Genomic DNA, 19,794 nt, shown 5'->3' with positions numbered 1-19,794 from the left:
CCAATTCTCATTTTCAAATCTTTCTCAAATCTCTTTTTTTTAATTATATTATTTTACACAGGTTTTTTTTATATATATATATATATATATATATATATATATATATATATATATATATATATATATATATATATATATATATATATATATATATATATATATATATATATATATATATATATATATATATTGTATCCGGAGAGGATGCTTTTCATGACTATTATATTCATTTCAGGGATAAAATGTGATTATTTGTCACAATACAAACAATGTTGGTCCTAAAAATAGACTTTCTTCATGCAAAGTTTAATTCTGTATTTTTGTCGTTTGAGAATTACCCAGAAAGCTTGGTCTTTTGCTCACTGCGGTTCGTGATACGATATCTGTATCTGGAAAAGATATGTTGTGGCCAACCTGAAAAATGCAAGTAAGTTGTTAGATATGTATTACAGATCCAAAGCACTCATTTGTGTGAGAGTCCAACTTGTGTTTAAATGTGTATTTTATTGTTTATTTAGTTTTTTGTGACTATTTTCTCCCAAAAAAGGGAGATTTTACTGAAGAGATGCGCTGCTGTATTTTGTGACTTGTTGATGTTTTTGGTGAGATGTACTGTAATAATTTTTGGCCTTGCTCATGTGTATGATTTAGTTCTCTAGTTCCATTGATTTTCGTTTTGCATTGAGCATTTACAAATGCGGAACTTATAGCATTTCACTTCATGTTTGTTTGTCAATGTAACTAACATTATCATCTCGTTTGCTTTGAACTGATTGTATTTGCATTGATAATCTACTTGTTTGTACAAGCAGAAGAGACTTTAAAAGTAGTTTTATCTTTTTATTTGATAGTAGTATTTTCATATCTTAAAAGGAAAAGACTTGTATGAAGTCTGAAGTACTGGGGAAACGTCTTAAAATGCCTTGATTAAAAGTAGTTGTGTATGTGTGCTGGTCTGGTGACCTGCGGCAGGTTCTCTCTCACTGTGCCAGAGAACATGCTGTCTCTTGGTTACAATGCTGTGAAAGATAATAAAAGGCAGATGAGTTATACATTTAATCAGACTTGCTCTCCTTTGTTCAGTTCATAGGGAGGTTGATTCAGGCGACATCATCTTTTCTTGTCTGTTTATATTTTGATTTCTCAGGTTTTATTTTTTGCTTTAGTTTTGACTTCTGTTTTACACCTAACTAATGCTCTTCCAGAATTATTCACATTTCTTTAATCCATCGGTTCATTCTTTGATCATTTTTGAGTTGCATTTGTCTTCTAACCATTCAAAATTCCTTCTGAGTGAATCTCACGAAAACATTCGTGTCACATTTAACCCCATACTCAAAAGAAGGAACAAGAAAGACAGAAATAGGAAAAAGTTTAAGAAAAAAAAATATTTTAGGAACTTTTTTTCACTTATTTGTTATACAATAATTATTTACGTTTAATTGGTGGAACAAAAAAGTAGAACAAAAACAAACATGATGTATAAATATTTTATAATATAAATGTAATAATCATGATTATTAATACTAATTTCAATAATATATTTTTGCAATACCATAATGACATACTTGATTGTCATGAAAATAAAAAAAGATCATACAAATTGTCTAAATGTAGAATTTTTTTTTTTAGAATAAAAAAAAGCAATCATATAATTGGCTGAATTTTCTTTAAAGAAAATGTATATTTCTTTTGATTTTGGAGTGAAATATGACCCAGCGTTCTTGAGGTTTCATGAGATTCACCTGTTTTCATCCATTTCAAACCACTATCTTATTTTCCATAGCAAAAATAAATAAAAAATTGGCCATGTGCAGGACTAATCAGGGGTCAGCATTGCTCTGAGGGGCATGTGCTTCAGCTTTTCGTGAGTTCCTGAGCTGTTATCTAACTTCTTATGTGTACTTGTACATTGTGTACGTGTAAGTGTGAATGACAAAAGGATGGTTCTGCTGTAAGCGTGCGAGTATTTGTGTTCTCTGAAGGAAAAATGAGGGTGTGAAGGGATAAACCGGGGGGTAGGGACATAAATAAATAAGAAAAGCCAAGTTTAGTTTTTGTGAATACTGACAGTGAGGTGGTATTCAGATGATCATGATATCACAGTCTCCAAGTGAACTGTACTGCTACCATTTTCTCTTAGTGTAACGGAGGACAGCTATTTGGTACATTTGGTGCCGTGACCCGGGTGGGAATGAGGTTTAGGGTGGTTAGTGTAACTGAGCCAGCTATTTGGTGCCATGACCCGGATGGGAGTGAGATTTAGGAGGTTGAGTGTAAAAGGCCAGCAATTTGGTACATTTGGTGCCGTGACCCGGGTGGGAATGAGGTTTAGGGTGGTGAGTGTAACGGAGGCCAGCTATTTGGTACATTTGGTGCCGTGACCTGGGTGGGAATGAGGTTTAGGTTGGTTAGTGTAACTGAGGCCAGCTATTTGGTGCCATGACCCGGATGGGAGTGAGGTTTAGGGGGGTGAGTGTAACAGGCCAGCTAGTGAGAGCTGCATGAGTAAACCTCACTCCCCTGGCCTCAAGAGGCATGCTAGTGACTGATGCTAGAGACTGCAATCTTTAGCGTCCTTGTAAGCACACCCACCTCTCATGCCAGAAGTGCTGGTTCGAATCCTTCTCGGAGTGGGGCGAGTAGAACCTGAGGGGTTACATTTGGTGCCGTGACCCAGATGGGAGTGATGTTTAGGGGGGTGAGTGTAACTGACACCAGCTAATAAGAGCTGTGCAGGTAAACCTCACTCCCCTGATCTCAAGAGGCACACTAGCGACTAACTCTAAAGGCTGCAGTTTTTAGCATCCTTGTTAGCACCCCCGCCCCCCATGCCGGAGACGCCGGTTTGAATCCTTCTCAGAGCAGTGCGAGTAATGTAACAGAGGCCAGCTAGTAAGAGCTGTGCGAGTAAACCTCAATCCCCTGATCTCAAGAGGTGCACTAGCGACTGCTTTATTAGCATGCCCGCTTCCCATGCCGGGGATGCCGTTTCGACTCACGCTCGGAGCAGTGCGAGTAGGATTGGTTACATTTGCATTTGCGAAAGTGCTACTAAATGGATTTAGTTATGGGCAAAATGGCTACTTCTGCTTGAAGATGCCTTGGTGAGCAGTCGACCTTATCTTCTGCAGAAAAACATTCATGTTAACTATATTTAAAGATGTCAATGACGTGCTTACAATGAGAGCCTGCTTGTGTTTACTGTTAATGGAACAACGGGTGTGTTCTGATATAAGAAAACCTGTCGGAACCGCATGAAGTCTAAAAAGAAAAAGAAAAAAGTGGGTAGCCAAATATTTTGACTGTTATAGCAGTGATGTCTAGTACATTCCCTGAGGGAACTGTGGTGAAGAACTTTTGAGACGAACTACATTTTTGTTTGTTCTGTAATGTTTGTAAATTGTATATCGGTCTGTGGAAATTATGTGTTGTCTATTGTAAGACTGTGGATCAAAGATGACCAAATGACGCTGAGCTCCTTCTAGTGGACGGAGCTTATATCGTCTGGGGAAAAAACTATTCCACTACCATTATTTAGACTATAAACAAAATGATCTTTAGTATGTAGGTCCCTTATTGCCGTTCTTTTTTTAATCTGAGTGTAAACAATGTCCTGACTCCATATGATACGGTTATATATTGCTTGGACCTATACCTCATCATGTATATGTCATTTCCTGTTGCACTGAGTTTTGTATTATTAGCTGCCTTCCATCACAAGGCATTGAATGCCTTACACCATGTACAAACGCATTTCAGGCCTGCTAGTGCTCAAAAAATCCAACTGTTCTTCACATTAGTTGCGGCTTCCATAGCTCTGACTCTTGAAGTGAGTGTAGGATTTATATTGATAGTTTTTTTTTTAAATGTCATTTTTGTTGAATTTCACTTCCACACAGACAGAATATTTCCAGAGGCTGTTTGTGATGTAGGATGAAACATCTCTAGAAAATGATGGAATTCGACATAATGATTCATTAAGTCTTGGAAATCATTTCATCTGTAAAATGAGTGTTTAAAACCACTGTGCTTGCTGTAATGTACTCTTGTCCTCAACAGTTCTGTTTGATAGAAGATGCTACGGCAAGAGTACATGAGAATACACTTGAAAATGTGCCCTTCTCACGGAATGCCAAATATGAATTTCAGTGACATCATAATGGGCAGTATGACATGTTGCCAGGGCAACAATTGGATGCACCATTCTACTTCTCTGTAAATATGTCTGTCTCTCTTAACAGTTCTAATAGTGACATGTCAGTGCTTCACGATTCATTTCGATTCCCTTTCTGTTGACATGGTTGGTAGAAAAAAAATACTTTTTGTTCTTTCTTTAGTTTTCCGTTCTGAATGGGGTCAGAAAAGACAATAAAAATAAATGTTTGGTAAAAGTTTTTAGTGCTTTGTTTTCAAATTCTGAATATTTTATAATATGTAACAATAAAGATTGTAGTGTACAAATCCACATTTATAATGTATGTATGTTATAATGCAATAAAGAAAAACAAAGTATTATATTAAATGCTGTCTATGTGTGTGTCTAGGCGGGGAGGGGGTGTTATAGAATAACAAATGCCTTCCACCATCTGCGTTAAGTTAAGGCTGCTCTGAGAAATGCCTGATCAGAATTATATGTAAAAAGCCATACTAAAATCTTGCAGCTCATCAAACTTTTTTGTTGTCATAATGAGTGTGTATATTTCATTTTCATAACTATATATTCACAATTCCATGATCAGAAATTAATCATTTTCCCTCTTTGGTTCTGTCTAAATGAAATGCAGCATCAGTGCAGCCTTAAACCTGGTTGTTGTCATCATGACAGTGTATATATATTTCATTTTTATTTATATATTCACTATTTCATGATTAGAAATGAATAATTTTGCAGCTCTGATGCGCTTTGGTTCTATATAAATGAAATGCAGCATCAGTGCAGCCTCAAACTTGGTTGTTGTCATAGTGTATATTTCATTTTCATGTGTGTATATTCACAATTTCATTATTAGAAATTAATTTTGCAGCTCTAATGCTGCTTTGGTTCTGTCTAAATGAAATGCAGCTCTAAAATTAGTTGTCATAACAGCATCTTATATATAAAATTTCGAAATATATTACTGAATCCCTGCGTAAATGCATGCAGCCTGTGTGCAGTAAACGCACCCTTTTTTTTTCTTCTTTTTTTTTTTTTTGTCCATGCAGGCAATATGCAACTTCTAGTCGCCTTTGTAGTTTAAAGTTCATTTAAGGAAGACTAATTAAACGTCTAACACACTTACAAATGTATTTAATTCTCCAGAATTGACTTTATTGATAAGGTCAGCAGTCAGCAGAGGATGAGAGAGAGGAGTGGTGGAACTACAAAGCGCCATTGTTTCCAGTCGAAAAGCAGAGTAATCGGACAGGAAGTCCCATGGCTAGATGCAATGTGTAGAGAGAGTGTTTGTGCGTGGATGGATAACGACACACGGACACAAAGAGTAGCGATCATCTGAGCAGTGCACCAGAAGCGAAGACACCAGTTTCTGACAGCACCATCGCATCGCATTAGGCGGAAAAGCACGAATCCTCCACGCAGATCCACTGATGACATTTAAGCAGGTAATGCACGCGCATGATGATGATGACTGTTCTCTAAACCCGATTAATAACCATCCTGACACTGCTGTTATTGATGTTGACAGGCGGATGCATGCGTCCGCTTATTTTGTTATTTTATTTTATTGTATTGCAAATGCATTTTTGACGTTAGATGTGTGCGCGCGTGCGAGCGCTCGAGGTGCTCCCTGTGTGCTGCAGTGGCCAGTTTAGAGGAACAGCATGTTTATTAAGCTCACTACTTAGTAACCAATGCAAGGCAGTTTGACAGCGCAGGGAACACCCGTTTTAGATAGACATCTTTCTCCATTTGCATTAGAGGGCATCTATCTAGTTCATTCAGCAATGATTTGCATATGAATGGCTTTAGATTTGTTGAAGGTAAGTGGTGTTTATGACTCGGTTGCCGTGTGTCATTCTCTTCTCGACCTGCGTACACGTCATTGCCGTGCGATTATCGGGGTTACTAGAGTTCAGATGCGGTGCTGGGCTTTTGCCTTCAGTTTAGTTGCTGACTGGGTTTTACTAATGCACAGACAGTAATTACCATTAGTCATGTTTTTATATCATTCTGGCACACGTGTAACTGCATTGGTCTTTAATATGTCGTAGTATTTTATTTGTGGTTGTTAATCTTGTCTGTAATATCTAAAGGCTTTATTTTTAATTTCAGAACCCGTTTAAAAATATCAGAATTGTCTTGACGGGAGCTGCACGATTCTGGATAAATTGAGATTTTTTTTCTTTTCTTTTTTTTCAAACAGAGATCACGAACACGATTATGAACAGACAACTAAACAAAATAAGTAATTTACTAGAGTTTCTGTTTACTGCTGCGGTATATTTAAAATGTTTAATTAATTTTAATGAGTTTTTTTTTTTTTTAATCAGTTTGAATCGCTCATGAACGCTTGTTTCATTACTGGATGAATCAGCGCGTTCTTTTAATGAATCTTTGACAAATACATTTTTAACGTCACTTGTCGCCACCTACTGGTGTAACGATGTAGCCTAATTGATGCAATCGTTATTTGAAGTGTCAAGTAAAGTTACTTTTAAAATGTGATTTACTCTATTTTGATCGCTGCCTTAGACGTCATGCAGTGTTTATATCTGAAATATAAACTTTTATCCTAGTTCTTCTGTGATCATTTGAATATTTGTAACAGAAACTGTGTGAAGTGACACTAGCTATGTTTCCATCCACTTGTCAATCGAATTATCTGAAGTTCGGTAAAAAAGCTCATGCGAATAAAGCTGGTGAATGTGTGTTTCCATCCAAAGGCTTTAAAGCGAATAAATACCTGTGCGTAATGACGTCACATGCTGTTTTGCGATCAAATTGGTATATCGAATTGATTTGAGACATTTTAAGGTGTTTCCATTTCATTTTCGCACTGAATCGCACAACATTGTTCTCATGTTCTCTCAAATAATCTAAACAAACGGTATTCCAGTAACATTAAAGTCGTTTCACCATACAGGACTTGGATTGCAGACGGATGTAGATTTTTAACCTGCTAAATAATATCTTTCGAGCATCGGCGTCTCATCGTCGCTTCTCCCAGATTGTTGGCAATGCAACCATCACTCATGTGTAGCCTATAGCACCAATTTACTTCAATTTTGGGCATTTGGCGGGAGATCTCCACTGTCGGCAAGTGGAAAATCAGGGTTAAAATCTTGTAGTGTGTTTGTCTGTAATATTGCTGCTGCGTGAGATCCTGCAGTAATAATCACTCCAAAGCTGTGCGGCAGTAATGAATTGTCTCTGAGATGTAATTGAATCAATTATGCATGTTGCTCATTTTGATTAGAATGTAGCCTACATGTATAAAGTTGTTTCCAATAATATATTATGTTTTGTTTTTTTTACTACATTTTGTTTGTTTCAGAACAATGTGCCGTTACCTACCATATTTTTAAATAGAATATATATATATATATATATATATATATATATATATATATATATATATATTCATTATTCTTTTGTCCCAATGGGTGTATCCATGACGCTGCTTTGTTACTGCGTTCTAACCTTACCTTTAATCCGATACAGCTTGTTAATTAAACCTAACACTATTACTTTGCACCTGAGGTAGATAACAGCGACCTCATCCACCGTCTTGATTGGGGGCATGTATTCACATTGTTGTTGGGAAACTTCGTTTATCTCGATTAGAATATGGGTCAGAGGTTTTTAGCAGTGAAGCCTTGACATTATCCTCTTAACAGCTCTCTGCATCCTTCGGACTGCAAACAGAGCGTATTTATCTTCTTGCTTGTAAAAAGGGCCTGAATGAAATCTATTATAATGGCTTTGATTTTGTTTGTTTCAGCCACGGGAGTTTGTTTGTGATTCAGGCTAGTCAAGTCTGGGAGGTTTGAAATACAAAGGACGTAGTATTTTAGTGCAGAGGATAGAAACGCTATCAGTTGATGTCATCTAACACTGTAGTGGATCAGTGGTGAAAATAATTTGCATGCTAGATGCTAGTTTTACTTCAGTTGTGTGCTCATAGAAAGAGTCTTTGCAAAAGTCTATATCTCACCACAGCAACCCAACTGAAAAGATCCAGAGTTTCATCCAAATCAGGGCCTGGTTTTCGGTGCGGGATTGCGCACGATTCTACTTTCTCGTAAGGTTGAAGCTTGTAATGCGAGGAATTCACGCAAACATTAATTCACTATAGCAGTGTGGGTTGAATGAGTAAACAAAAATTAACAGATCAATTCAGTAATTTGAAGACTTTCTGTTAATCTGCAATTTCATAAACGGCACAAGTGAATCAGCATCCTGACCTGCACTGTTTTCAGTTCCCTTATTTGTTATTTAAATGTAAATTCAATGATTGCAATCAAACTTCCTTGTGCCATTGTATGTGGTAAGCACAAACTAGTGTCCAAATTGAATGCTTTTACATTTCAGTAAAAGAAATGGCTTCCTAACAGTATAATTATGATTCAGCACATCACTGAATAATTGTCATGAATAAAAAGGAGCATAAAGGTGTTTTCTTCTAAGGGATTCTGTAAATCTACTTAAAATATCTATTTTAGAAACACAAATACTTTGAGTGAGCAAACATTTAGGTGAGATTATTGTAATTTAACCTCCCCCCAATCATCTCCCCGTAAAGGCCTCATTATACTTCTGCGTCGAACTCGCGCCGTAGCTATGTCGTAGGCTGTGTGTAGCGCGCGTACCCTGACGTGCACCTCTCCAAAAATGTAACAACGCGTCAACTCTACGCGGACGCAAGCACTGTGATTGGTCTGCTAGGACCCCTCCCTCGGGTTTCACATGCTCCCTCTGCAAGTGTAATTGCGCGTCAACGCGAACAACGACGCAGAAGTATAAATGAAAACCAACGCGTTGCCTACAGCGTAGAGGCTTCAGCGTAAGTCCGACGCAGAAGTATAAATCAGCCTTAAGAATCACCTAGAGGGGGAATTTTTCTAAATTAATTTCAGGCCTTGCCAATGTTGTTGAATTGCTGCTGCATTGTTCACAATGTTGGACAGGCCAGTGCTAAGGTTGTTAAAGGGATAGTTCACCCAAATCTTTTTTAATTCTGTCATAATTTACTCATGCTTAAGTTGTTCCAAACCTGTATGTGTTTCTTTCTTCTGTTGAACACAAAAGAAGATATTTTAAAGAATGTTGGTAACCAGACTGTTGACGTTAGCCATTGATTATAGTAGGAAAAAATACAATGGAAGTAAGACAATGGCTACCAACAACTGTCTGATTAACCAGTATTCTTTAAAATATCTTCTTTTGTGTTCAACAGAAGAAAGAAACTCATACAAAAACTATATTTTACTATGGCAAATGGCTCTATAACTTTTGGGCTATTTAATAAATGTTTTATTTATGATATCATTTAAAGAACTTTAGAAAGGGACAGTGCATTATTAAATTGTGTCCCTATGTTGTTGGATTCATAATAATATCTTCGTAATATCTTCTTTGAAACAACATGAGGGTGAGTAAATATTGATCGAAATTTTGGGTCAACTATCACTTTTAATAAAAAAGCGTCACAGCTTACCCTGCTCACCCCTGCTATTTCACCAGTTGTTTAAATAATTATTAGAAGTGTTTGTTTGCTTTTGTTTACATGTGTAAGACCGTCCGATAAGATTATAGATTTAGACGTCTTGACCTCAGTTGCAGTCCAGTAAGCTGCTTTGGTGCAATATGGCTCATAATGTATAGGTTTTATGCTACAAAGTCTGTAAAAGATGTCGAAGAAAGCACTTTAGCACTGGCTGTGCACAGGATGTTGGATGCATGGACTCTCTGCCAGGGTTTTCTCATTGATTACAGTACAGCAACAAAAGACCAACTCACAACACACAAACTTATGACAAACCATAATTACCACCATTTTCACATTTTGATCCTTTGCTTCCCCAAAAAAAGCCAATGCCTTCATTTATCTTTCTGGCTTTCTCTAGTTAGTTCGGCTCTTTTTCTCCTTTCTGTCCTCATATTTCCCAGGTGGTCATCGCATCAGAAAGGTGATTTATTCTTTGTTCTCTTTTCCCCCTGTATACGGATGGAGGAGCACTGAGGTATTTAACCGAGACCAAGCCAAGGTCTTTCTTTTGAGAAACCTCCACAAATTCTTGGATGCCGTTATGCTGACCTGTCTGAAATTGGAAGAATTGAGGAATCTTGAGTTTAATGCAGGTATACAGGGTTCACCGGGATAGTATAATCAAAGACAGACGGACACAAAGATAAAAGCAGACGGAGGATATAATGAGATAAATCAAGCAAGAGGAAGCAGAACGTATAAAAAAGGAAGCACCGAGGGCTCTGTTGTGTGATGTGTAGGCCTGTGGCACATGTGTTGTCCGTTTCTGCCAGTAATGCAGTTATGCAGCTGTGGCTTTGGGCACAACCTGCCTGATCATCTTAGTCACATCTCGTCTAAACTGGACTCAGGGTTTGGTCAACCTTGGATACCAAGAGCAAGTTCACAGATGTACAGTAGGCCAAGTAGAAGCTTACCCACCACAAAACACCAGAACCACTACCAAAGCGTATCATGCCTCCTTGTACAAGCTCATTTAAATGCCGAAGGGTGGGCTTGTCCCTAAAGGCTCCTCCTGGTGGCTCACCACTGTCCTGTCCCACTTTGCTCAATCCCGCCCATCCCAGTTTCGCTTGAGGTTGATGTAAATGCGATGTGACATATCCAGGGTGCTGGTCCAGAGTGCTAATCATTGGTAATCTAATCCAGAGGAGATTAGACAAGAGGAGGGAACACAGGATGCTGAGAAAGGCTCTCTTTGGCTTAACAGAAGGCGGCCGCTGTGTCCACGTTGTGCTGTAAGATTGTCGCGTCTTGCTAAGGATTCGCTCACTAAAACTGTGTTTGGAATTTGGGATTGCAGTTGGTAACATCCAGTTGGAGTTCAGCATTGGAACGGAAGACTTTGTCACTTTTTTGTCCGTGTGCTGATGGTGTGGTTTTGAGTGGCGCCGCCTTGTTAATGGGATCTAGTTTTGTTCCTGCTTGCATCATCATAAAAGTGCTTGTCCTTCTGCGGGATTAGCATTAGCATGTGGCTGTAGCCAGAGTCAAACCAATTCTCGCGCCTTGTTCAACTTTTTGAATCTCTGGGGCTGATATTTCCAGGAGCACTTTCTGCAGTTTCACTGACCTGTCTCCAAGCTTGTCGCGAACAGAACTGTCGGTCCGTTTTTGAACGAAACCAGAGGAGGTCGTTTCACAATTAACCTGCTTTGAAGGTCCCATCACCCAAAAGTGGAGATGCTGAACCAGGGGGCTGTGATGATATTCACAGGGGTCTGTGGGGCGTTAGTGGTCATGGCAGTGGCCTACTACGCCTACTGGTGAGTCCAGCTAATGGTTATCCACCTGCTGCTTACGTAAAGGGTTATTGGATTGAGCACAGGGAAAGGTCAAGTAAAATACTCTTTCCCTAAGTCTTTAATTTGTTAGTTTGTAGTTACTTGCATGCCTGTCATATTTGTGGGTGTTTAGGGCACTATGATGACCACCTGTTGCTCAGTTGTATCTAGAACAACTGAAAGGTCATGGGGAGTTTTATTCTTTGTATCTTTATATTCTTTGTGCATATGACTTTAAAGCTTGCACATTTTGGCAGATTGCAAATCGTTGTGTTAAATGTATCTGAAAATTGGGCCACTGTGGAAGTTTATTTGCCATCTAAAGGCTGAAGCACAAACTTACTTCTTAGTGTGTATATTTTGAGGCAGTGTTGCTCTGTACGTTGCGTTCTCACTTTTCTTTTGCACCCCTTAAGCTTTTAAGCTTTGTAACCTTCTTTTTAGAGGCACATTTTTGGGCATCTTGGAAAAATATGGCCCCAGGCTGTCTAGTGATGCAGGCCAGACAGCTGTTTCCTCCTAAGCTGGTTGATCCCTCCATCTCTAATACCTCCACCCTATCTCTTTTTATTTTGCTGTGTAGTCCTCTTGCTACAAAGTGAACGAAGAACCAGATATAAATCACGATGCATCTAGTTTATTTTAGTTTTAAAAAAAATGTAGAGCTGTACGATAAATATTTTACGCAAAAATGTTCCCATTTATGTTCTTTCTTCCAAAGAACACAGGAGAAGATGTTTGGCAGAATGTTTTTGCTGCTTTTTTTTCAGTAAAATGATCAAATATCCTGGAATAGGAGCTGTTGAAAAAAGAAGCACCTTTTGATACACATTTTCGGAGCCTTCTGACACGATTCAATGCCTTTGTATGAAAAACGCATGTATCTACATTTACACATATTCAAGCATAATGCATCAAGACATTCTGTTACAGGTTTGATACATTTAAAAGCTACGAGTTATTTGGACCACGTATGTATGAACCCCTATTTTTTGCGGTCCCCATTCACTTACATTATATTGAAAAGTATAGCACCAGAGCATTCATTCTTTCAGTGTTGCATGTAGAAAAATGTATTTTCTTTGGGTTTGGAAAGAGGGTGAGCAAAATATGTGTTGGCTTTTTAAATTATTCACTTGAAGTTATCTTAACCAGAACACGTGAATTAAGTTGGTTTAGCCTGGTTGCAAAAGACTCTAAAATTGTGTAATTCGCACTTGTTTCACCAAATAGTTGTTACTAATTTATGTTTCAAAATATCTTTCTTCATCCCCTTGGTCAGGGTTAATTCCCTTTCTTCAGTAGCACACTCAGTCTGGCTGTTGTCTGTAGTGTTAATGATCTCAGTTGGTGGAGAAAGCGGGGTTTCTTGTTGGCTGAGCCAGTGCTCTGCTCTGACAAGTTGATCAGGTGATCCCTCAGATATCGCGGACACACTCCCCCTCACACACCTAGTGCAACTCATTAACTGGCATGAGGGGGTTTGGCATTCAGTGCACTCTACCATTCCCTTGTTCTCAAACACACACACACACTTTGGTGAGGTTCCAAAGTTTGCTTCAAGTTTGTGCAGTGGTGACAGAGTTCAACTCTTTCCTTTCCCACCCTCTCTCTTTTCCCGTCTTTCAGCAGTCTCTCTTGTCCATACTAAAGTCACAGTTAACTTAGCACACTGCTAGTGGATCTTCATCTAAGGTTAGTGCTGTTTGTGGTCTGTTCGTCTCGGCTGATAGAGGAACCAAAGCATTTTTGTCGGTTTAAACTTTTACTCGCTGGTCTCTTTCTTCCCTCATGTTGTTACACGATTGTTTTGTGTTTGTTTGAAATGGCAGCGCATAGATTTGGCAGATTTACTATTATGCTAAATGCTAATTCACATTGACTAGATGACAGCTTAGAGATATTAGCTGGATTTGTTACATTTTCTGAAGAAATTGTGAGCTACTTGCCTGTGCAAGACTTGACACAATAAGGTATTTTAGGTGGTTGCCTGGGGCATTGCTATATGGTTGCTAGGTGGACCATGACACCCAAATCTTGTCTTAATTTTCTCTTCTATAGAAAGTCTCTGGTATTTAGTGTCAATACTAAATCAATACCTTAAGTGATAAACAAGTGACCTGGCTGATTAAATGAAACAAGTGCTGTCCATAGGTTTAATAATTCAATGTCAGTGTCAATGTAGTTTGCCATCATTCTTATTCCTTTTTTGTAGTTAATGCATTCAATTTCTTCAAAGCATTTGCGATTCATTGTGGAATATATGTGCATAAAGGTACAGAATGGAGGCATGTTTTACTCGCTAATGTATCAGATGTTTTTGCTGCTATCATAAGATGCTTTTTTTATTAATGTTTGCATAAAGATACCATTTATTGCATTGTTGTTTGGGTCAAGCAGAAATGTGCAAAATTCTAATATATAATAGTGTAAAGTACCTACTGGCCACAAAATGCTTCAGATGGAGATATTTTTTATCATTGTAAAGCATCATTCAAACTAGATCTTATGACTCTCCAAATCCACCATAACCTTTTTGCTTGCTGCTCGCTCACAACAGGGACTTTATTTTACACACACAAAAACACCATCAAACAGACTGTGCTTGTCAGATAATGTTGGACGAGTATGGGCCATCGGGCAAAACGAATGTAATTTCGTCACAGCAGTATTGCACTTTGTAATGATATTAGTTATTGTAGTAGGATGGTTGACTGAACTGAACTGCACTTTGTTATCAGAGCAGACACAGATATCACTTTATTTTAGTGTCCTAGTTGTTACAAATAGTTACTGTAGTAATAACTATAAATTGTGCATAATTACACGCAACTAACCGTAAACCAACCCTATCCCTTGGCCTATAGTAAGTAGATGTAGTTTATTATCATTACTCAGTACTTAAATGTATACGTACTACGTTGTAACACAGACATCTTGAAATAAAGTGTAACCCCAGACACATAGGCCTACTAACAGAGAAAAGGATAGTATTAATGGGGTCAGACGGGCCACCTGCAGGTTACGAGACGGCCAGTTAAAGTAGTTTGGGAACTTCATCCGGAGTATCAGATAAACCTGGAACGAGCAGAGTGACTGGTTTTCTGCATTAAGCGGCAATCCTCTCTTTTCATTTGGTTAAGCAGTGCTTTAAAAGATTATTTGGCAAATAAATTTGCTGAAACGCTTGTTTTGTTGGAGTATTTGATATTAATCCAGTGCTTTCTCTTGCAGTTGTTGTCTTGTTATCGGATTAAGCAGTGCTGGAATATAAAGCTTGATAAGCTTTCAAAATCAATTTGAAAGTGGAGACCTTTAGATCCAGTTCTAGTGTTTGTGAGAGTGAGATTTTTGTACGTGACGAATCATGTTGAGATGCTGTCGTGTTATAAAAGAGTGAGAGTTGGTGGGGGGGGGGGAAGGAGCCGCAAAAACGAGGCAGTGTCAATGCGAGAGAGAGAGAGAGAAATTGGAGGAGGTGACTGGAGCTCCTCCAATTGGGTGAGAGGGTGTGTGTTTGCGTGGGGCATGTGTAGTGCAGTTGTATGTGCGCACTGTGCTGCTGCTTGTGGAATTTTTGGTGCCTACGGGTCTATGGTCATGAACTCTCGCCTACTTTACGCTGGATCTTTGTATATCGGGACAGGATGTGGAAGTAAAAATAAACAGGACTAAATGTCATATTGGTGACGGTTGTATTCACGACTGGGGCTGTCATGAATTCTCTAAATGCGCTCTGTCTCCTTTTCTCTCAGGTCGGTGGTACTAAGTGAAGGGCCGTGTAAAAGAGGGTTGTAGAGAAGAACCCACTGTGGTGAGTTAAACATCCGTTCACAATATTGACTTGGATAACTGAGATGATTAAATGGAGGCTATTATTAAACATGAACATTAAAGAGTACCTGGAATGACTGGTACATGATTTTAAATCAGTGCTAATATGCATGCAGTTGTTCATAATAGCATGATTGTGAGTGTGATTTTGATGTTGTGTAAATATTTTGTGCATTACTGTGTCTGCTGCTTAATGAATCTTAGTAAGTTTGATTTGTTCTCTTCCAGCAGTGTGTGTGTGTGTGTGTGTGTGTGTGTGTGTGTGTGTGAGTGAGTGAGTGAGTGAGTGATTGAGCGTGTGTGTGGAAGGGGCTCTCAGTCATGGGTGTGGTGGCGTGGCTGAAGAGCCTGTTCGTACTGCAGCTCTTGATTGGCTTCGTGTTCGTAGTGAGCGGCCTCATTATCAACTTCACGCAGCTCTGCACCTGTGTGCTGTGGCCCTTCAACAAACAGCTGTACCGCAAGATCAACACCAGACTCTCCTACTCGCTATGGAGCCGTGAGTTGGTTTTGTCTCAACTGAATGTGCTGCACACATTTCGCATGTGTTTTTACAGACGTGTTAATGCGAAGTTTTAGTTGCTTTTATGTACCTGTTACTGTAGTATATAAAGAATTTCCAGATAGATAGCACTTATTGCGTTTTCTTTCTCTTTTTTAAACATTTGTCATATCACTTTAGTGTTAAGGGCCGTACACACTGGGACGAATATCGGCGCGCGTTATTCGCCAGCGTTTTTCAACGCGTTTTTTGTGTTCACACCCAAGCGATTTTCGCTGACGATGAGCCGAGTGAACATGCAAATTCATTCCCTGACATTAGATGGCGCTTAATACCACTCCATAACAGTTCTCTTTTATCAAGATTTGTGTAGTCGCTGACGCGTTTGTCATATAGTTCTTTATGTTCCGACACCAACGAGACCAGCAGCTCTACATTCATCTTGCCTTGCATCTTCCTCGTCTTATTTCTTCCCGGCAGTGTAGACGCTACTCGGCGTATATCTTCTTCGCCGTTACGTATGTGTGCTCGGCAAGACCGTTTTGTGTTTGAACGCCCCCAAGTTGTGTTTTACTGTAACTTCAGAAGCTCCAGACACGTGAGCAAAAGCGCCAATCTCATTGGTCGGATAGTTTTTGACGCAGCGCGTCAAACCAAAAAAACGAACCCGAGGCGTTTTTTAAAAAATGACGCTTTTACGCGTGGCGTTTTTCGCGTCGGTGTGCACACTCACATTGGCGCCCTTTGTTTAGTCACGAGGCGTTAAACGTCGGCGAATATCGCGCGTGAAATTCGTCCCGGTGTGAACAGGCCTTTAGGCTAAGAAATTTGTTGCATTTATTTATTTGCCTTCATGAGTTTTGTAGTGCAGGTTACTGGCGAAGGAGCTAATGACATCATTCTTATAATGCAAAATTATGAGGCATTATGGTGTTGGTGCTACTCTTCAAATGCACAGACTTTTGTATATTTAGCAGGACTGGTTTTGCATGTTACCAGTGTTTCAGTAATGCTTTAAGCACAATTTCCATGAAGACGATACTTTGTTTATAATATAAAATATAATTTGTATAATTTAATTTAAAAGACACAAATCCCATGCTTTTGGGTGTCAGAACAATATCTAACACAGTAACTAATATCTACCTTATATGTAACACCTAAGATGAAAAGTAGGTCTTTTTAAAATGACTTTTTTCTAATTGGTGATTTAAATTCCTGTCCATTTATTTTTGTTTAGTAGGTAAAAGTTTTAACGTTTATTGCTCAAATAAAACCACACCGATCAGCATTTTAAACGTTTAGATGTCCAAAGTTTTCCAGCACTCAATTCAAATCTATTTGCATTTACATTTATTCATTTAGCAGACGCTATATAACCCGAAGCAACTGATCCAAAGGAGGCAACAATTTGCATGCTGCTTGTCACGATATAGATCATTCGAATTCATCTAGCATCATAACACCTATTACATGTGTCAAATAATGACACTTTGTCTTCTGTAGAGCTGCTTATAGATGAATTGAGCTGAATCAACTGAACTGACATTTTTAGAGCTGCTTTACAGCAGAACTTGTCTCCTGTTTGATGATGCTTTCATCATTTATTCTGTTATTTTCCTGATTATCTCTGTAAAGATATTTTGAAACAATCTGTATTGTACAAAGGTGACGTGACTTTTATTCTACTTTCCTAACAGAGTTGGTGATGTTGTTGGAGTGGTGGTCTGGCACAGATTGCACTCTGTACACCGATCAGGCCACGGTGGATAAGTTTGGTAAAGAGCACGTCATCATCATCCTCAACCACAACTATGAGATTGATTTCTTGTGTGGCTGGACCATTTGTGAGAGATACGGCGTACTGGGGGTGAGTCCCGACGAGCAGTGAAGACAGCAGAATGAAGTGAGAAGTTGTGAAGGGTGGTGTTAGCTTTGAGGTGGAATAGTCGTGTAGACCTGTCGACTTCAAATGCATCCCAACTGAAGTGCAACCTCATAATGTGTGAGAAAATTGTGTTTTCCACACACAACACTTTTTAATTTGGATGTTATAATGTGGCTGAGATACTCCTATTAGTAAATAAAGCTTAAAAAAAAAAAAAAAACTAGTATTGGGTTTCACAATGCATCGTAATATATTTTGTAATGAAATTTTGGCTGAAAATGTATTCATGAAAGAGCATAATTATGCTAAATACAGTATAAGACATCTCTTATGTAGGGGTTGGGCCTGTGATGGCCATTAAACGATAACTGTGACTATAATAACATGCAAGACTTTACTAAAATGCAGTTAAAAAATAAAAACTTTATTTTTGTTTAAACAAAAAAAAAAAGAGAGGAGACAAAATATTACAGACTGCGGCACAAGCCTCTACTACTAGCTTTCTTGCTTGCGGTTGCCAAATATCACAGGATTAAATCCCCCAATCCAAACTTTTCCTTTAAAAAGGATACATTTTCAACCATGCGCACGCGCTCTCTCTACACTGCTCAAGTGATGATCCAAAAATAAAAGTTTAGCGATATATTCTGCTTATATGAAAGTGTCGAAATTTGCGATCAAATCTTCTCAGTGATGAACTGTAATAAATCCAAACATGAATCTGGTTGCTGAATAAATGCACTTCTGTTTGACGATAGAAAGTCTTTTATGCTGTTGTGCGATAATTTTAAGCGAAATAATTATGAATAATCAGTTTAGCCAATATGCAGCATGATGAAAATGTGACTGCGTTTTCATTGACTTAAACTAGACTAAAATGCCCAGGCGTTTAGTCGACTAAAACTTGACTAAACAAAAACATGACAAGGTTGAATATATATGATGAAAACTAAAAAGTACAATTGACAGGAATAAGACTAAATTCAAAAAGAGCTGACAAAATTAACTCTGTTGCCCATGCAACTTTTCTAATATTCATTTAAGTTTTTCATCAAAAGATTAAATAAATAAATATATAACTTAATTATTTCAGTTAATTAAATGTTTTTAAATAGTTTTAGTTTTAACACTGCTTTGTTCTATATTTAGTAATCGTGGGCTAAATCCCAAGAGATTAATTTGTTGGATGTTGGATTTAGTTGTTTTGATTGAGTGGGTGATTTGAATTCTTATCTATCCTCTCTTCCTACCTCTCTGAATCCTTTTTTTATTTATTTATTTATTTGCATTTTCTATCCTCCCTTTATTTTCATATTTCGTATCCAGAGTTCTAAGGTTCTGGCTAAACACGAACTGCTGAAAGTGCCTCTGGTTGGCTGGACATGGTACTTCCTGGAAATAGTTTTCTGTAAGCGGAAGTGGGAGGAGGACAGGGAAACTGTCTTCAGTGGGCTGAACCGTCTCCGAGATTACCCAGAATACATGTGGGTGAGTACACTGACCGATTAGGATGCTCTAATGACCTGATAATTAAGCAGAGCCTTGACAAGTCACTAAAGTGATGTGTTCAGAGTATCTGATTATTTGTTTATCACATTTGAAGCTAACCAAATCTCTCACTCAATTTTGTTTATGGTTCAGAACAATTTAATACCCTTGATAGGCATATTTTAGTTAACCTTCATTTTAGACTTACTGTTTAAATTACTTGACAAACCCAATTCACATTTGAAACGTAGTGTTACTTTTGCTCAGTAAAGGTGCATTGACACATTTAACCAAGGCTCAGAAATTGCAAATAAATAACAGAAATCGCAAAATGTGAATGCAAAGTAAAACTTTCCCCCTTTTTTTTCTCTTTTAAAGGGTATAAAAAACACTATATTATAATTTTAAAACCTAATTAGAGGCACATGGCCATGTCTTAATTCTTCATTTATGATTCCTGGCATTCTTGTTTGGATTATGTAGTTCAGTGGGTTTGTGTATTTATTAATTCATTCTATTATATACCAACGATTATACAGGAAACAGGTATGGCCCACCTACTCCCCTGTGACCAATTACCTGGAAATG

General features: G+C 38.2%; 1 protein-coding gene across 10 annotated transcripts in view; it reads left to right on the top strand.

Annotated features, from left to right (window-relative positions):
• Positions 1–5,140: 5,140 nt before the first annotated feature.
• agpat3 (1-acylglycerol-3-phosphate O-acyltransferase 3) overlaps positions 5,141–19,794 on the top strand; it is a 24,843-nt gene continuing 10,189 nt past the window's right edge. Inside the window, exons 1-5 of one of the 10 annotated variants that reach the window (XM_081361905.1) lie at positions 5,141–5,604; positions 15,250–15,305; positions 15,560–15,827; positions 17,531–17,700; positions 19,045–19,206. In XM_081361905.1, coding sequence (XP_081218031.1) covers positions 15,650–15,827; positions 17,531–17,700; positions 19,045–19,206 — 510 coding nt within the window. In that variant the 5' untranslated portion in view covers positions 5,141–5,604; positions 15,250–15,305; positions 15,560–15,649. Of the gene's footprint in view, positions 5,605–12,999; positions 13,190–14,997; positions 15,150–15,249; positions 15,309–15,556; positions 15,828–17,530; positions 17,701–19,044; positions 19,207–19,794 lie in introns of those variants that run through there. The other 9 variants (XM_081361900.1, XM_081361904.1, XM_081361901.1 and 6 more) reach the window with 9 other exon arrangements.

The sequence above is a fragment of the Scardinius erythrophthalmus genome (genome assembly GCF_964197995.2).
Source record: "Scardinius erythrophthalmus genome assembly, chromosome: 3".
NCBI lineage: Eukaryota > Metazoa > Chordata > Actinopteri > Cypriniformes > Leuciscidae > Scardinius > Scardinius erythrophthalmus.
The sequence above is the reverse complement of the archived record's forward strand: the minus strand, read 5'-3'. Positions and strand labels throughout refer to the sequence as shown.